The following is a 16,690-nucleotide window of genomic DNA, read 5'->3' on the forward strand; positions in this document are numbered from 1 at the left end:
CCATACTCCCCAGTCCTACTCTCCCATACTCCCCAGTCCTACTCTCCCACACTCCCGTCCTACTCTCGCACAGCCATCCAGACACAGGCACATCCTCACAACATAATCCTGAATAGCGTCTGATCTGCTCGCAGGGCAGTCATGTATTATTCACAAACCCAGACCCTTATGAAGCTGCTGAGTTTAAGATGCAACCATTTGAAGTCTGCAAGACAGCATTAAAAGGAGACTTTTCCCCCATAATTTTTTTTGAATCTGTGCGCATATATATTTTATGCGCGCACACAAACGTGTGTTCTCACAGACTGCAGACTGTGACATCATTTCCAGACTGTTTGCGGCTTAAAACAAAAGGGTTTTTACAAAAAAAGAAAAGGGGAGGGGCATAGCAGAGTGAGGTGGTGGACCAGTTTGGTGTGTGCGTGTACATGCATGTGTATGCATGTGCATGTGTGTGTGTGTGTGTGTGTGTGTGTGTATACGCATGTGCATGTGTGCGCATGTGTGTGTACCAATGCCCACTGATTATTAATTTTAAAATAGGAATTCAAAACCAGATGAACTGGAAAGAATGAGTTTTTAAAAATATGTTTAATGATTCATCAGAGGGCCCAACAACAATAATGTGGAGGGATCCCATTGTTTTTGTTTATTATTCTTCTGCGGGGGGGTTCAACATTATTATTATTATGCTCACAGTAACAGTAGGTGTCCTGCAATATGGGTGGTACCACACCAGCAGTTGCTGAACCCATTTCAGTGGTCTGTAAAACTGGCTTTTAAAGGAGGCAGATGTGCAGCATGTTTAATGTGAAAGTGTTCAACCTGAAGTACTTTACTGTGGTTTATAACTTTGCCATATTTAATAGGGCACCATTTTTTGGAGATTGCGCAACCTCGCCCACATTTTCTTTTGATTACCTTTCAAAATGGCCACAAAGCTCTGAAATATATAACTGTAAATGGTGCTACGCTGAATAAAGGGGTGATTAATATTACCGTATTACTGTTTGACTTTAGAACTTCATTATTTCCATTTAGGTTGAGCGACGTTCTATATTGATTTCTAACACTCCGAGGCCACCCAGTGGAAGCAGGCAGCAACTGCACACAGTTACACAAGTTCAGAAAAGGTAATTTGGGAAGAAAAGTTTCAAAATCAATAAGAAGTAATAAAGGTGCACTTTCATAAGGCCCTACAGCTTGCCACTGCTGTTTGATCAATCACGAGGCTGCATTTACTGAAAACGGTTCGCATCACGCAGGTGATCCGCAATACTGATTGCACTTGATTCGTGATTAAACAAAACAGAAGTTCAAACCACCAAAGAGGTGAAGATTTTGATCTAACGGAAAAAGCCGCAGATCAATACGATTTGCATGTCGTCACACACGTAAATTACGGTCAAATTCGCAATCCCAAAAGCGTGGAAGCTCAGTGAGACGGTTTTTTGTTGGAATGTTTGAATCCTCAGAAGCAGCCGTGCTGACACACCTCGCGCTAATCGCCGGTTATCGGAGCCAAACGGTCGCACAGAGCAGCAGCGGGAAACGAGAATAACCGCCGTGCGCGCCTGCGCGGAAAGCCAGATTAGATCAGAACGCTGTTATAGCAGCAGTAACAGGCAGGCAGTGTCACAATCATCGACAAAATGTCGTGTTCCTTTTCACTCGACCACCATTACTGTAAAGAGATATTTCCATAGCAATACTTTGTCCTTTTACGCCTACTTTTATACAATATATACTGTCGTGAATTACAGCATAATCGGATCCTAATTATCTGACAATCACTGAAAAACTAAACTAATTTTGTAAAAGGAGATCATAAATGAGTAAAAACTCAGAAAGAATAAATAAAGGAGAAAAACAGCGTTATGTCCCAGTATTTATTTGCTCAATTCGAAACACAATTTTGTGAAGGAAGAAAATTTAATAAATAAAGCTTTATTAACAAGCAACTAAAAGCAAACCAGCAAATCGGAAATTTTCCAGCAGCCACTTCAAACAACCAAAATAATTCATCCTGCATTCCTGGTGTAAAGACCTCAGTAGTCACACATCCCAGGGTACAGAGGGACTCTGTACCAACAAAAGACTCCTCCACACCGGTCGTGTAAAATACAAAATAATCCCATAATCTTTTTTCATTTAAATAATTAATGAGATCACATGGCATGGGTCACTCAACAGATTCTGAGAGTTCTGAAAGTTAAGGTACAGCGGCGCCCCCATAGTACAGTAGCCCGTACCCCCTAACCCCCTCCCCACAACCCAACCTAACCCCGCCACCCCACCCCCCCTAACCCCGCCCCCCCCCACCCCACACCACTCCGACTCAGCTGGCTTTCCGTCTCTTGCTGTTTTCCTGCTCCGCTTCTTCCTCCGGCTCCCGTTTATTCGACGCTTCGCGCGCCCGTTCGGTGGCCACGCCCTGTCCGGCCACGCCCGCCGCTCCCTGGCCGTTGACAGGCACCTCCAGGGCAGCCTCCCTCATCAGCCTGAGCCCCCTCCTCTCCCTCCGCTCCTCCATCTCCTCGATCTCCTGCGCGAACAGCGCCTTCAGGGGCGGGGTCAGCTTGGGCAGGACCCGCAGGTCTGACGGGCGCACCTGGGGAGACGCGGGGGGGGGGAGCGGTGAGTGGTCGTCTCCGCCCTCGCCAAAAAACGGCAAGCCGAGGGGCGGGGCACACATTCAAAGGGGCGTTTTGGAAGTGGGCGGGGCTTGGGGAGCCGATTGGGGAACAGCGGGTCTTTAACTCCTCAGGCTGCGTAGCTGCGTCGCGAGCCCCTCTGCAGCCTCAGGAGGACGCGGCCCAAAAACAGCCGCGGACTCGCCTGGCCCCAGGCCTGCCTGCACCCCCTCATGCAGGGGACCATGTGACTGCCCCATGAAGGAGCTCCACTCCAGCCTGACGGGCGTGCAGGAGCGTGGTGGGGTGTGCAGGTTCGAATCCCGTACGGCACTGTGTTTACACACTTCAGCGAGACTTCCGCTGAACGGTTCAGGCGCTCATCCACAGCGGCTGCGATTCGCTCTTTTAGAAACAGCGGGGGAAGGCCTGCCGACAGGCCTGTAGTCAGATGACCTCGTGCTTTACGAACGTGACCGTGCAGAACCGTTCCAGAGTGGAGAGAGAGAGAGAGAGAGAGGAACGGTTCCAGAGCAGAGAGCCTGACAGCGAAACGTTCCAGAGCGGAGAGACAGAGAGCAGAACGTTCCGGAGCGGAGAGACAGAGAGCAGAACGGTTCTGGAGCAGAGAGACAGAGAGCGGAACGTTCTGGAGCGGAGAGACGGAGAGCGGAACGTTCCGGAGCGGAGAGACACAGATCGGAATGTTCTGGACCGGAGAGACAGAGAGCGGAACGGTTCCGGAGCGGAGAGACACAGAGCGGAACGGTTCCGGAGTGGAGAGACAGAGAGCGGAACGGTTCCGGAGCGGAGAGACAGAGAGCAGAACGGTTCCGGAGCGGAGAGACACAGAGAGTGGAACGGTTCCGGAGCGGAGAGACACAGAGGGGAATGGTTCCGGAGCGGAGAGACACAGAGCGGAACGGTCTCGGAGCGGAGAGAACAGAGAGTGGAACGCTCTGGAGCGGAGAACACAGAGAGTGGAAACGTTCCGAGCGGAGAGACACAGAGATGGAACGTCGGGGCGGAGAGACACAGAGAGTGAACGGTTCCGGAGCGGAGAGCGAGAGGGAAGCCGGAGCGGAGAGACACAGAGAGTGGAACGGTTCCGGAGCGGAGAGACACAGAGAGTGGAACGGTTCCGGAGCGGAGAGACACAGAGCGGAACGGTTCCGGAGCGGAGAGACACAGAGCGGAACGGTTCCGGAGCGGAGAGACGGAGAGCGGAACGTTCTGGAGCGGCTGTGAGGTCACTCACCCTCATGTGGTCGAAGGCGATGCCCACCCTGTCGCTGAAGTCAGCGCTGAAGAGCGGGATCTTGGCGTAGCGCTGGCTGAAGTGGTTCAGCATGATGAACTCAGCCTGCATCTTCACCCCAATCCCAATCGCCTGAGACGTCGTACTGCGAAGAGAAAACCAGTCTGAGAGTGTGTGTGTGTGTGTGTGTGAGAGAGAGAGAGAGAGAGAGAGTGTGTGTGTGTGTGAGGGAGAGAGAGAGAGAGAGATGTGTGTGGAGAGAGGAGAGGTGGTGTGTGTGAGAGAGTGTGTGTTGTGTGTGGTGTGTGTGTGTGTGGAGAGAGAGAGAGAGAGAGAGAGAGAGTGTGTGTGTGTGTGTGTGAGACTGTGCTTCGGTAACACTGATCGGTAACAGTGCTGTTTTGTTCTCTCCTCAGGTGTTTGGACTGACCGGGTTACTCACCTGTGTCTCTTCTCCTCAGCCTCTTCTTCCAAGCCATCCTCCAGAGTTGCCTCATGAATAAGCAATGAGGCATTTTTCCCTGCAAAAACAAATACAGAAAATACATAACACAAACGCACACAGACACACACACACGCGTGCGCACACACACACACACTCTCTCACACACACACACACAATTCCCACACACACACGCACGCACACACGTGCCTGAATCTCACCGCGTCCATTTCATAATGTATCAAAAAAAAAATCATTTGCAATGAGCAAGTCTTTGAAACAATTTGTCATAATTCACAACAAAAAAAAAGCAAAGCGAAGGGCCCATCAGTGTTTTCACTGCCTTAACTAGATGTTTTTTTGTTCGTTTTTGGTTTCCATCGCGTGAAGGAACGCGCACGCCGGCGGCACGCACCCATGTGCACCAGGGCGTCGCAGGGCATGGTGTCGCCGGAGAACACCAGCTTCCACCCGGACCGGTGCGTCAGGCTGCAGGCGAAGGCGTTCTTGCAGTGACGCACCACACACGTCTGGAACTGGGGGGGAGGGAGAGAAACCAGCGCTGCTGCAGTTATACGTGATGCACTCCCTCCTTTTCCACGCAGAAAGCCAATCAGAACATTCGCACCCCAAAAGGCAAAAAGGCCTTTGCATTCATGAACACGTTCAAAAGTCCTAAGTCAGTGTTCTAGAACTCCAGAACGTTGCTTTCAGTCGCCAGTAGTGATTGTGACATCAGCATTAGAATGCTCAGTTAAGAAGAATCTAATCACATACTTGTGATCTCACACCATAAAGGGACAGCATTGGTTTATTAGCAGTTTAGCATCTTGCAACGCATTCTCCATTTCTATGCATGCAAATATAGACCAGCGAGGCTAGCTGCACGCCCACCCCTGCATTTTCCAGAAGCGTACTTACACACAGTTCCACCGGCATTCTACCTTATTTCCCAAGAGCACGGCACGCATACCTTTTCCAAGTCAGATTTCCTGAGCATTGATTGGATGGCAGCCTTAGTCTTGTTTTTGTGAACCTCCACCCCCTCTGTCAGGAGCCAGGCAGGCACGAGGCTGACAGGAAGCAGAAGGGAGTGCGGTTCAGCCATAAATCCAGGTCAACCATAAATCCTGACTCCCAACGACACCCAATTTCCTCCTGAACCAAAACGGCAAGCCCAAAACTCAGGAGCAGCCACAGTTTTACTCCCGAATCCAAATTTAACCAACTCAGCTCAAGATTTAAACCCCTCAAAGCCCCAGCAGCTATTTAAAACCTCAGGGTTCAGTAAGAAACACGTCTGACCAGTTTCTTTTTTTTGGGGGGGGGGGGGGGGCTGTCAGGACACTCACTTGATGTGGTGCATGATCTCCTGGCAGTGGTCATTATACTGGTGCAACCAGGACTGGATCTGCACTGGGGCCACCAGGTAAATAGGGGTGAAGGGCTTCCCCTCGCTGCTCTGAGAGAGAGAAAAAGAAACAGCACGTGAACTTTCACACACCCTTAAACACTCACCATCCGACCTCCTGCTGCTTCCTGCCCTTTTCACTCTTTACTTGCCTGTTTTAAATTCGGAGAGGCGATACAGAAACATTTACTCTGGACAGAGGCAGCAGGACAGAGAGAAAATGGCTGAATCATCACAGTTCTCCTTTCACTGAATCCTCGGGTTACTAAATGCCTCCTACAAACAAAATATGATCGTTCAGACTTAGGCCCCATCTTGGAATTTGGCCTTTCGTTTAAACTGAACAGATTCTAATTAAATCTGATCAGAGAATCAAAACATAATTTCATCATCGAAAATATTTACACAGACGAGCAGCTTTTTAAAGTCGTTTGGCAACCGGCCAGCTGAGACTCATTAAGTGCAATTAGCTAAACAGCAGTCACGGTAGCCACCCAGGACGTCTGGGGCTACAGTGTGCGGGGTTGGGTAGAGCAGGGGTGGCAGTGTAGTATAATGGGTAGGGAGTTGGTCTTGTAACCTGAAGGTCACAGGTTCAATAGCCCAGCTAGGTACACTGCCGTCGTACCCTTGAGCAAGGTGCTTAACCTGCGTTGCTTCAGTGTATATCCAGCTGCATAAATGGATGTAGAATGTTGTGTAAATATAATATAATATAATATAATATAATATAATATAATATAATATAATATAATATAATATAATATAATATAATATAATATAATATAATATAATAATAGGTGATAGATGATTCGTTTCTGCAGTCCAGAATGTCGTCAGGTTCAGAGAAGCATTCTTCTACCTCCTGTGCTAACTGGGAGGCAGGACTTGAGCAGTTGCTGGAATTATTGGGTATGCAATAGAGGCGGTGTTGGCACAGTAGACCGTGCTGTCGATTTTAATAAATCATTTCACATGGAACTGGAAAAATACAATTATTTCATAAGGAGCAGATGAGGTGAAAACAGTTTGAAAGATGGGGAATTATTCCTTTGGTTAAAAATAGGTAAAAACAAATGAATGTGACTTACATACATACTTCATTCTAGAAATGCCACTGCTGCTAAGTCAGCGCTTTTTTCCATTTACATCACCACTGATGAGGGTGCTGCGTTGACAAACTGTTTGTAAACTGCAAGAAACTGGTCAGTTGCGGCTTTTTTGAGCCGTTTAAAAACCCGCGCTGAGAAAGCTAGCGCTGCGGGCGACACAGACGGCTGAAGGATCACTCACCAGGGCCTTCTCCCGCTGAAGCAGAACGTTCAGCAGCCCCTACGAGAAAAAACACAAAACGAGAAACAATCACTGCCGCGGAACCGACTGCTAAGAGCCACGGCGTCGCCGGGAGCTCTGATGACTTCGCTCAGACCGCCTGAGTGAATTTAGCACCCCAAAGGGCGCGCCTGTTCCCCCAGACGACACGGCGGCGGGGCGGGAAACGGCGGTAAATTAAGTGCGGAGCTGTCGGGCAGTGGAGCCGCGCGCGTTCCTGCGTGATGTCACAATGCCTTAGCGCCACGACGCGGCAGAGCAGGGCTAACTTGAAGAGATTCAAAAATAACGTTCGAAATTCGAAATGACCGCGAACGACGACCGCGTCCTTCGAACGACCGCGAGCGACCGCAGCGAGGCTCACCGTGTGGTGGTCCGCGTGCAGGTGGGAGACGAAGACCGTGGACAGCTTGGTCAGGACCTCGTCCACCTTGTTGCCATAGTGACGACACAGCTGCCCAAAGGTGCCCTCGCCGCAGTCCAGCAGCACAGACTGTGTGGGACTGAGAGAAGAGTGAGGTCAATTCAACAGGAAAAACCCCAAAAAACACCACACACACATAAATATCACACACACCACACACAGAACAACCACACACAGACTACACACACACAACAAGCACACACACACTACACACACACACACAGAACAATCAAACACCACACACACACACCAAGCAGAACACACACACACACACACACAGTGGCTCAGTAAGAGGATACAAACTCACACACCACACACACACAGAAGGAAATCAACCACACACACACACACACACATCCATAAGAGAAGTACAAACCACACTGACACACGCGACTACACAGCCTGTTCAAACCCCTCGGGATGGTGAGGCACACAGAAGCACACCACACACACACACCACACACAAAAACACAACCACACAGATGTTGGCGGCATTTTTAGTTAAGAGGATGAGGTACAGAATGCTCACCTGTCCTGATATACTGTCAGTGTGTACACTGACGCTCTCCGGATCTTCATGGGGAGGGCGAAGACTACTGTTCCTACAGTAAACCACCACTCTGGGTCCTGCTCACTGCCCCTGCCAGAGCACACCGCACACCGCACACGCTTCGACACATGTTCACACGTTGCCACATATTACGAACCACTAATCCCTACTACCTGTAATGTCTGCATTCTCAGATTAAAGTAGACAGTAGTCACAAACAAACCGAACTACTGTCTAACCTTACAGACACAGAATGAAGTTGACTGTGCTCCTCCTTTTCTACCCTCCCCTAATGGTGCTGACCTCCATACCTGTGAGGTCTGTACTTACCTGTCCTGACCACACTATCTGTGAGATCCGTTAAACGGTACTGACCTGTCCGGGCCTCACTATCCGTGAGGTTCTGGTTGCACTCCTCCACCTCCCGCAGGAAGCCCGGGAGCTCCTCTGCTTCTCTGACAAAGTCAGACGCATCACAGGAGAGGATGGCGTCTCTGTGGACAGGCAACAGAGGTCAAAGGTCACGTGTTGGAGCTTCTATCAATATGGACATGAACAAACAAGCAGAAAGGTTTTCAGGTACTTTCTCACCTGAAAGGGCTAGCAGAGACTATGTGCATCTGTACATGTGAAGTAATTGTCCAATGTACATTTTTGGCATTAATGAGGAAATATTAGGTATTTATTAATAATTCATAAAAGCGTATTCCAACTGCAACCAAAAAAAGCAGGCCTGTAATCACCAGAGGAACTCTCAGAGGCTGAAGTGCAATGTCGTAAAAGCGCACACTGAAGTGTAGCAGGAGATAATGGACTTCAATCCTACATAATGGAGCGGCTTTAACTGAAATTGATTTCCTGGTGCGTTCTGGGACAGAACGTGTGCCGAAGCCACTTCATCACACAGTCAGCCTTACAGTACGCTGCCCCAGATTAAACCCACCCGCGTGCAATTCCAAACCCCTCTGAGCCGGAAACGCAAAACCAAATTATGCATACAGCCTCGCCTTAGATTACTTTAATTCTTCAGAGCAGTGGTTCCCAAACACGGTCCTGGGGGAACACTGTGTACGCTGCTTTCTGTCCCAACCACAATTGCAATCCCAGAATGTTAATTTGTCTTAATTAGGTACTTTTCATGTTTAGAGGGATTTCTTACCCTCTAAACCTTAAGAGTCTCATTATGTCAGAAATAGCTGTGCGTGCCATTAAGAACAAAAGTCACATGTTCACATTGTACTTATTGCAAATAATTACATTTAAAAAAGCCAAAAGGTACAACTGGTACAATTAAAGACTGAAATGAATCAATGTGCAAAGCAATTATTGAGGGTAAATATTATATTTAAAAATGAAAAGCACTTAATTACAATTGCAAGTAAAATTAACAGCTTGTAAAAAAAAACTTCTGGGAGCGCATACACAGGGGACACCCAGGATCGAGTTTGGGAACCACTAATCTAGAGAAACGCAATTCATAATTCATAATTAAGTAGTGAAGATCATAGAGCAAGTTTATCATTTTCTTGTCTTTCACAAAGCCACAAGGAAAGATCAGTGTGGCAGTTCAGTTTGGCCTGACAGTCTGATCCTCTAAGACCGAATAACAGGCCTTTAAACAGCCAAAACAGGCCTTCCAGGCCAATGTCATTTTGTGGCAAACAGGATGCAGCCAATAAGCACTGGCGTCACACTGAATTTCACACCACAGTCATACAAGTGGGGAAACTCTGAATTCAAAGGCACTGGTGATGCGTTTAAACATATGAACAACGATTCCGAGGAAGTGTCTTCAAAGGAATCTCATTTCAAACACCACACCTATTACACAGACAAACACTTACAATGGCTTGTGTATGACGGCACTAGGATGCGATGCATCACATTAACCGGAGGACCACTAGGAGGCGCGTGCGAGCACGCTCTGGGACATCACCCACCTCTGCCACTCAAACTTGGGTCTGAGCTGGTATTTCAGGAGGCATTCAGCTCTCACGTTGGGTACATGCAGGGCAGCCTGTTTGCCCTGCAGGAAAGGAGAGAGAGCCAATGACTTAATACACAAACATGACATAACAATGACGTAACATGACACAACATGACGTAACATGACATAACATAATGACCAGAACAATGTTCAACATTTTCACCTAACACTAAAGTGTACCTAGCGCTCAGTTTGCCTACAAACTCACATACTTTCAGCCATGCAGAGCATGATAGCTCTGCCCCGGCCCCGGTGTACCTGTGTAGCATAGCTCTTCAGCTCGGGGAAGATCTCCGGGTGGATCAGATTGAGTTGGGTCTGAAGCTTGCGGCTCCTGAGGTTGTGCACGGTGCAGGCGTGCTCGTTCAGAACCAAATGCTCGGTGCCGGGCGGGAACCTGTCGGAACACATCAAAAGCCATCAGCCAAAAAGTGGGCGGGTGCCTCTGTGAGAGGAGAGGTCAGAGGTCACTTGCGTAAAATGGAGGATCGTTGCGGGCACGTTCGTACTGTACCTCTCCATCCAGCTCTTGTAGGCGTCGGTTTCCAGCACGGGCTCGGGGGTCATGTGAACCACTAAGGCTGCAGAGTCTTCAGATCTGCCAGTCTGATACCTGCAGATCAGCAGAAACATCGTCAACACCGTGGCCAGATTTACCTATTTATCCATTTGTCCAGGTTTAAATAGCACCAAATATAAGGTGGCTGTTCGCATGCGTTACCACTGACAGGATATCTTGATACAATATCACATTCACAGTTCAACGCTTGCGCTGTTTGGCACTTTCCCATGCAAGTGACTGCTGTTGTTGTTTTACTCACTCATTAAATATGAACACATTAATACAGTTGCCCTGGCAGAGCCTGGACGGTTTTCCCACGCTACCTGGCTGTGTCTTGATGTTATATTTTGGTTTCTCCACTAATCCAGTATTCAGTGAAGGGTACAGTGTTCCCTACTGAAAGCTGATTGGTGCAGGAGGTGGGCTGCTGAACAGGGATTGGTGGACTGCATTACCTGCGGAGGACCTCATTGGTGCAGAGCGGCCGGACGAACTCCTCGGAAGGACACTCCACCACGAGGAAGACGGGCCCGGGATCGGTGGGAGTGCACACGTCTTCCGGGCGGATCTGAAAAGTCCCCACAACACGACAACCGTCACCGTGACAACCGACGTCACCACAACCATCAGGCTCAGATCTGAAAGGCCCCACAACACGACAACTGTCACCACGACAACTGTCACCAGAACCAACAGGTTCAGCCACGTGCTCGATGCCTTCAGCCACTTCTCTAAAGAATGTCCAGTATACTGTGTGCTATTACTGTGTGTGAGGTGTAAAACTGTGCTGTTACGGTGTGCACAGTGTAAAGCTGTGCTGTACTGTGTGTGCAGTGTAAAGCTGTGCTGTCGTCACAGGTATGGCGACTGTGTAAAGCTGTTGTTACTGTGGTGCATGTAACGGCTGTACTGTGCGCAGTGTAAAGCTGTGCTGTACTGTGTGTGCAGTGTAAAGCTGTGCTGTACGGTGTGCGCAGTATAAAGCTGTGCTGTACGGCCAGTGTGTTCTGTACGTATAAAGCGCTGTGCTGTAACGGCTGTCTGTCGCAGTGTAAAGCTGTGCTGTGCGGTGTGCTGTGTGGTGTGCGCAGTGTAAAGCTGTGCTGTGCGGTGTGCTGTGTGGTGTGCGCAGTGTAAAGCTGTGCTGTAGTGCAGTTCCTGACCTACTGCGTCAATGCCGCGAGGTGAGTAACAGCTGTGCTCACAGTTCACTGGCATCACGAGATCTACACAGTGTACACTGGATAGCACTGCGACAGTGGCTAAACAGCCCCGCTGTAACTGGGCTCAAGTGTACACTGTGGTAAAGCTGGCTTACGGGTGACGCCGTTACACTGCTCAGCCTGCTACACTGGTACGTGCTCACGGGTAAAGCCCCGCTTTCATGGTACAGTGTGCAGAGTAAACAGCTCTGCTTACACGTGGAGCAAACAGCCCTCTTCTCACCTCAGTCCCTCTTCAAGCACACAGCCCGACTGGCTAACAGCCACTGTACGCACTAAAGCCCTGCTACACTGGGACTAGCCCCTGCTATGGACAAAACCCTGCTACAGTGGGCTAAAACAGCCCTGCTACACTGGCTAAAAGCCCCGCTTACACTGACTAACAGCCACTCCTCCTGACAACAAGCCCCTGCTTACACTGGGACTAAAACAAGCCCTGCATACACTGGAGCTAAAACAAGCCCTGCTTACACTGGGACTAATACAAGCCCCTGCTTACACTGGGACCAAAACAAGCCCTGCTTACACTGGGACTAAAACAAGCCCTGCATACACTGGGACTAAAACAAGCCCCTGCTTACACTGGGACTAAAACAAGCCCTGCATACACTGGGACTAAAACAAGCCCCTGCTTACACTGGGACTAAAACAAGCCCTGCTTACACTGGAGCTAAAACAAGCCCTGCTTACACTGGCACAAGCCCCAGCTTATACTGGACTTAACACCCTAAGAAACCCCTCTTACGGATAAAGCTCTGCAAAAAAAGTTAAAAAAAACTTACTGAGCTAACAATCTTTGGTCAGCCTGCTATGTTAAACTTTACAGGTGTGTTGGGTTGTTCGAAACGCCTGATATGACCGTGTTACACATGCACTTAACAGCCGCAACGGCAACCACCAACAGAGGCTCCTGCTACTGGTCGCCTGCTACTGCACAACCTGAAGAGCAAACACCAGAACAATCATAGCACTTAACCCCTTTGAAGTGCAGGTTTTTCAAAATGTTTTTTCAAAATTTAAGTGTGGGTTGTTCGAACTCCGGTCTGCTTCAGCGACACCAGAGTTTTTGTTGTGACATCAAACATTAGAAGTGAGTTCACTTAAGAGCGACTCCTCATTCAGCACGTGATGTCACACAGCATTAGAAGGGTTCATTGGTAGGGTTTAACTGGTAAGGTGTGCCAGATCATCCCAGGGCCTTCAGTCTCACTGAATTAATCTGCATACAACTGCTAAGCAGAAGGCCACTCTGTGCATTATTTCACATCTTTCTCCATCAAAGTATCAAAGTAACTGCAGTGTCCCACAGAGAATTTCTGCCCAAGATTTCCAGGGTCATAAACAGAGTACCGTAACCACGACAACACACGGAGCACTTACCAGGGCTCCCCGCTCTCTCCTCCCTGCCATCAGCTGACCCGCCAGCCTCGTCTGTCGGCCTCGTGAGCTCCCCCTGGGGGGAGTGGCTGGGACTGCAGCTGGGACTGCGTGGCCCGGAGCTGTGGGGCTCTGCGTTCCCTTTCAGCGTGGCTGACAGAGGGAGAAAAGCGCACGGTCATGCGGTCACAAGGTCATATGGTCACAAGGTCACATGGTCATACGGTCACAAGGTCACACAGTCACATGGTCACACGGTCACACAATCACATGGTCACATGGTCATACGGTCACAAGGTCACACAGTCACATGGTCATACGGTCACAAGGTCACACAGTCACATGGTCATACGGTCACAAGGTCACACAGTCACAAGGTCATATGGTTATATGGTCATGTAGTCACACAGTCATATGGTCATACGGTCACAAGGTCACACGGTCATACACCATCCCCCCAATTAGATCTGCCCCCTCCATTGATTTCTTCAAGTCCAGGCTGAAAACATACTTTTATTCTGTAGCGTTTGGATCTTCCTGATGTGATTTCAGTGCGCCTATGCCTGCGATCTGTAGATTTGTGCCTGTACGTGTGTTTTGACGCTTTTTACTCTGTGATTTTTACTCTGTGTTTCGGTTTTTATTCTGTGATTTGTTCTTACTCTGTGATTTTACCTGCCTGTACAGCACTTTGGGCAACGTGGGTTGTATTTAAACATGCTTTATAAATAAATTTGATTTGTTCTGATTTGATACGGTCACATGGTAAGCCTGCCGTTCAGCCGCAGCTGGCATAAAAACAAAGCCAGATCAGGGGCAGAGCTGTGGCCTTTTGGTTTGGTGGGGTTGGGGGGGGGGGTACTGTAAAAATAAGAGTAATTTGCATACTCACCGAATATTGGCACTTGACTAACAGTCATGGTGTTATCAGAATGCGGAGGGGCAGTGTATGGACTGACAGCTGTGAATACAAAACAAATGAGAAAATTCAGCCTTTTAATGAGTGATTACCCGGTATTTTAAAGCCCAATAGTGCCCAAAAAGTATAAGCATGTGATAAATATTCAAGGCAGGTACTTTTACCTCCAGAAAAATAGAAATATATACAAATGCACAACGTCTTCTTTCAACAAATAACACAAGTGCTACATTTTTTTTTTTTTTTTTGAGACACACTACCTAGCTTGATTTCTTCCAATGGTCCAGAGAAAGCACGAATCGCATTCACAAATTTCTCCTAGACAGGAAGGCAGAAGAAAAAATTCAAAAGACCAACATTTCAGAAAAAGTGTTTCATTTATTTAAATAAAAGCGTTGGATAAAAGCGTCTGCCAAACAAATGTAATGTAATGAAGTACATGCTGTAATCTGAATTTGCACAGAAAAGGCCGCTCACCAGCTGTGGAGGGCCAGAGAGCAGGCATTCAGGAACTCCTGTGTCTTTAAGAGTCAGTATCATTCCTGCAGCAGAAAATAAAAGCACTGAGCAGCGGATTTATCACAGGCCAGGTCGGCCCTGCAAAAGAGATTTCCATCTAAATGTGGGGGTTTTTTTCCTGGTTAAATATAGGTTAAATAAAAAATAAAACTTTGAAAAATCACAAGCATGGTTGGGAGTGGATATCATGGTCCAGCGTGTCACTTCTTATGCGGTCCCAGTTACAGAATTATGTCTAAACATTCACTTACTATCGACATCACTGCTACCAGTAACAAAAATATAAATCGACTGATGACATGAAACTGTTCTAGGGATTGCAGAAATTCGTCATCATGAGATAATCTGCGCCCTATGAGCATTAATTCTCAGTATTTTGCCAACCTGAACGTGTTGGAATGAAAGTAGAGAGTTGAACTTGAGTCAAACAACATAAATGAATAATCAGCAATCTATACAGGTCTTATGCAACAATGTGATCAAAGCTTCCGTACACTAACACTGCCAATGTCACTGAGTACAGATGCAAATTAAACAGCTCAGTCCCAGTCCGATAATATTCATGTATAGCACAAAGCAGTTTTTCAATAAAAAAACAATAATGTAATGAACGTATTCTGTCTTCATCTGCTAGCCACAAGCTCCAAGTTAAATGTGCCAAATGTTGTTTCCTTCCAAGCTGATCGTGTGGCGCTCTTACCCGACAAACCCCCAACATTCTCCCAGCTCATTCTAGTGAGGAAGATATTGTCCAGACGCGCCGCCTTTACTCTGAACGACGAAAACATAAAATTGGGCGTCAGCACAGCAAACTCCTCCAGTCCAATCCATCGCCCACCAACTGCGTCTTAACTTACTGCTTTCACTTAACTTACTTGTGCTCTTGCATCAGACGCTGAGTTCCTTCGCCACAGTTGAATAGATACCTGTGGATACATGGTTTTGCACTTATTATCAACTGGAAGAATGCTCATACAATCTCAGAGCATTCGCAGTACAGGGCTTGAAAAACGGCGAAAGTAAGCTAAGCTACTACTTACCGATTGTATTCGGAGAAGACGTAGAGGGATGCTCCGTTGCCACGGCTACCTGCTCCAATGACTTGTACGTAGACGGTCGACGGCCCGTGCAAGTCCACATTTTTCCTTTGCTCTCTAGTTTTCACGTGTCGAAGCATCTCTTTGGGGGGTCTAGGTTTCTTCACATTTGTTTTCTGATTGCCACTATCATTAGATGCCATATTCCGCAAAAGTTGGAAAGCTGTCCGTGGGGGAATATTCTTAATCCATATGTTTGAAGAGCACCGAGAATTACCAACGACTTGATGACTTAATAACCACGCAATCGACTTTAACTTGAATTGTGCTCCTTTCGTAATAAACATTCAGGCAATGAAGTGTAGCTATGGTTGCCTGTTAAAGTGTTCAATATCACAGTACATAGCTAGCTAACATCTTCCATTTAATATCATAAATACTAAGCATTTGTTGTGGGATAGTTCGCTGTCTAGTTCTGAAGGTAAAAACGTGACATTTCTTTGCAGTTTTTCCGGCGCAGGGAGATGACGTAAGCTACACACTGCGCAAGTCACTGGCCGTGTCCGAATCAGAATTGTATAAGTGCTCATGTAGTTCATTGGTCTGAATGAGTTTACTTGAGTATATGCAACTTGTATAGGCCTACTCAATAGAAGGCAAGTAAGCTCATTCGGACACGGCCCCTCAAAATCACTGCACAAGTTTCGCTTGCATTGTAAACGTGGGCGTGTCCATATACACGCTTGGCGATGGAGGAAACAGTTTATTATAATAATAAGTATTATTATTATTATTTTAAAAAACTCACTTAAGATAATAAACGAATTAGAGGTCGTAGAAATAAACCTGAAATCAAGACTAAAAAAGTAACACTCCAAAGTTTTAGCTTTGAATTTAAATCAAAGGTCAGTACAGAATTAATTTCTGAGAAAACATTTTCAACACTTTGTGTCTTGCTAAAGGAATATCTGTTTCTGTTTAAATGCTATTTAATAACCAGGCTGCATCGATGGCTG

General features: G+C 47.5%; 1 protein-coding gene across 1 annotated transcript; it reads right to left on the reverse strand.

Moving 5' to 3' along the window:
* Positions 1-1,875: 1,875 nt before the first annotated feature.
* On the reverse strand, positions 1,876-16,223 carry elac2 (elaC ribonuclease Z 2). Its single transcript, XM_064316296.1, has 21 exons — positions 15,678-16,223; positions 15,513-15,563; positions 15,338-15,408; positions 14,596-14,660; positions 14,379-14,436; positions 14,092-14,160; positions 13,117-13,352; positions 11,055-11,356; positions 10,552-10,650; positions 10,296-10,434; positions 9,991-10,076; positions 8,350-8,544; positions 8,030-8,140; positions 7,441-7,591; positions 7,038-7,076; positions 5,686-5,795; positions 5,307-5,406; positions 4,749-4,869; positions 4,334-4,412; positions 3,892-4,036; positions 1,876-2,611 (listed from the first exon to the last, which is right to left on the reverse strand). The coding sequence occupies exons 1-21, from the start codon at positions 16,019-16,021 to the stop codon at positions 2,339-2,341; spliced, it is 2,844 nt and encodes a 947-aa protein (XP_064172366.1). The 5' UTR covers positions 16,022-16,223; the 3' UTR covers positions 1,876-2,338.
* Positions 16,224-16,690: the final 467 nt, after the last annotated feature.

This window comes from Anguilla rostrata, chromosome 17 (genome assembly GCF_018555375.3).
Source record: "Anguilla rostrata isolate EN2019 chromosome 17, ASM1855537v3, whole genome shotgun sequence".
Taxonomy (NCBI): Eukaryota; Metazoa; Chordata; class Actinopteri; order Anguilliformes; family Anguillidae; genus Anguilla; species Anguilla rostrata.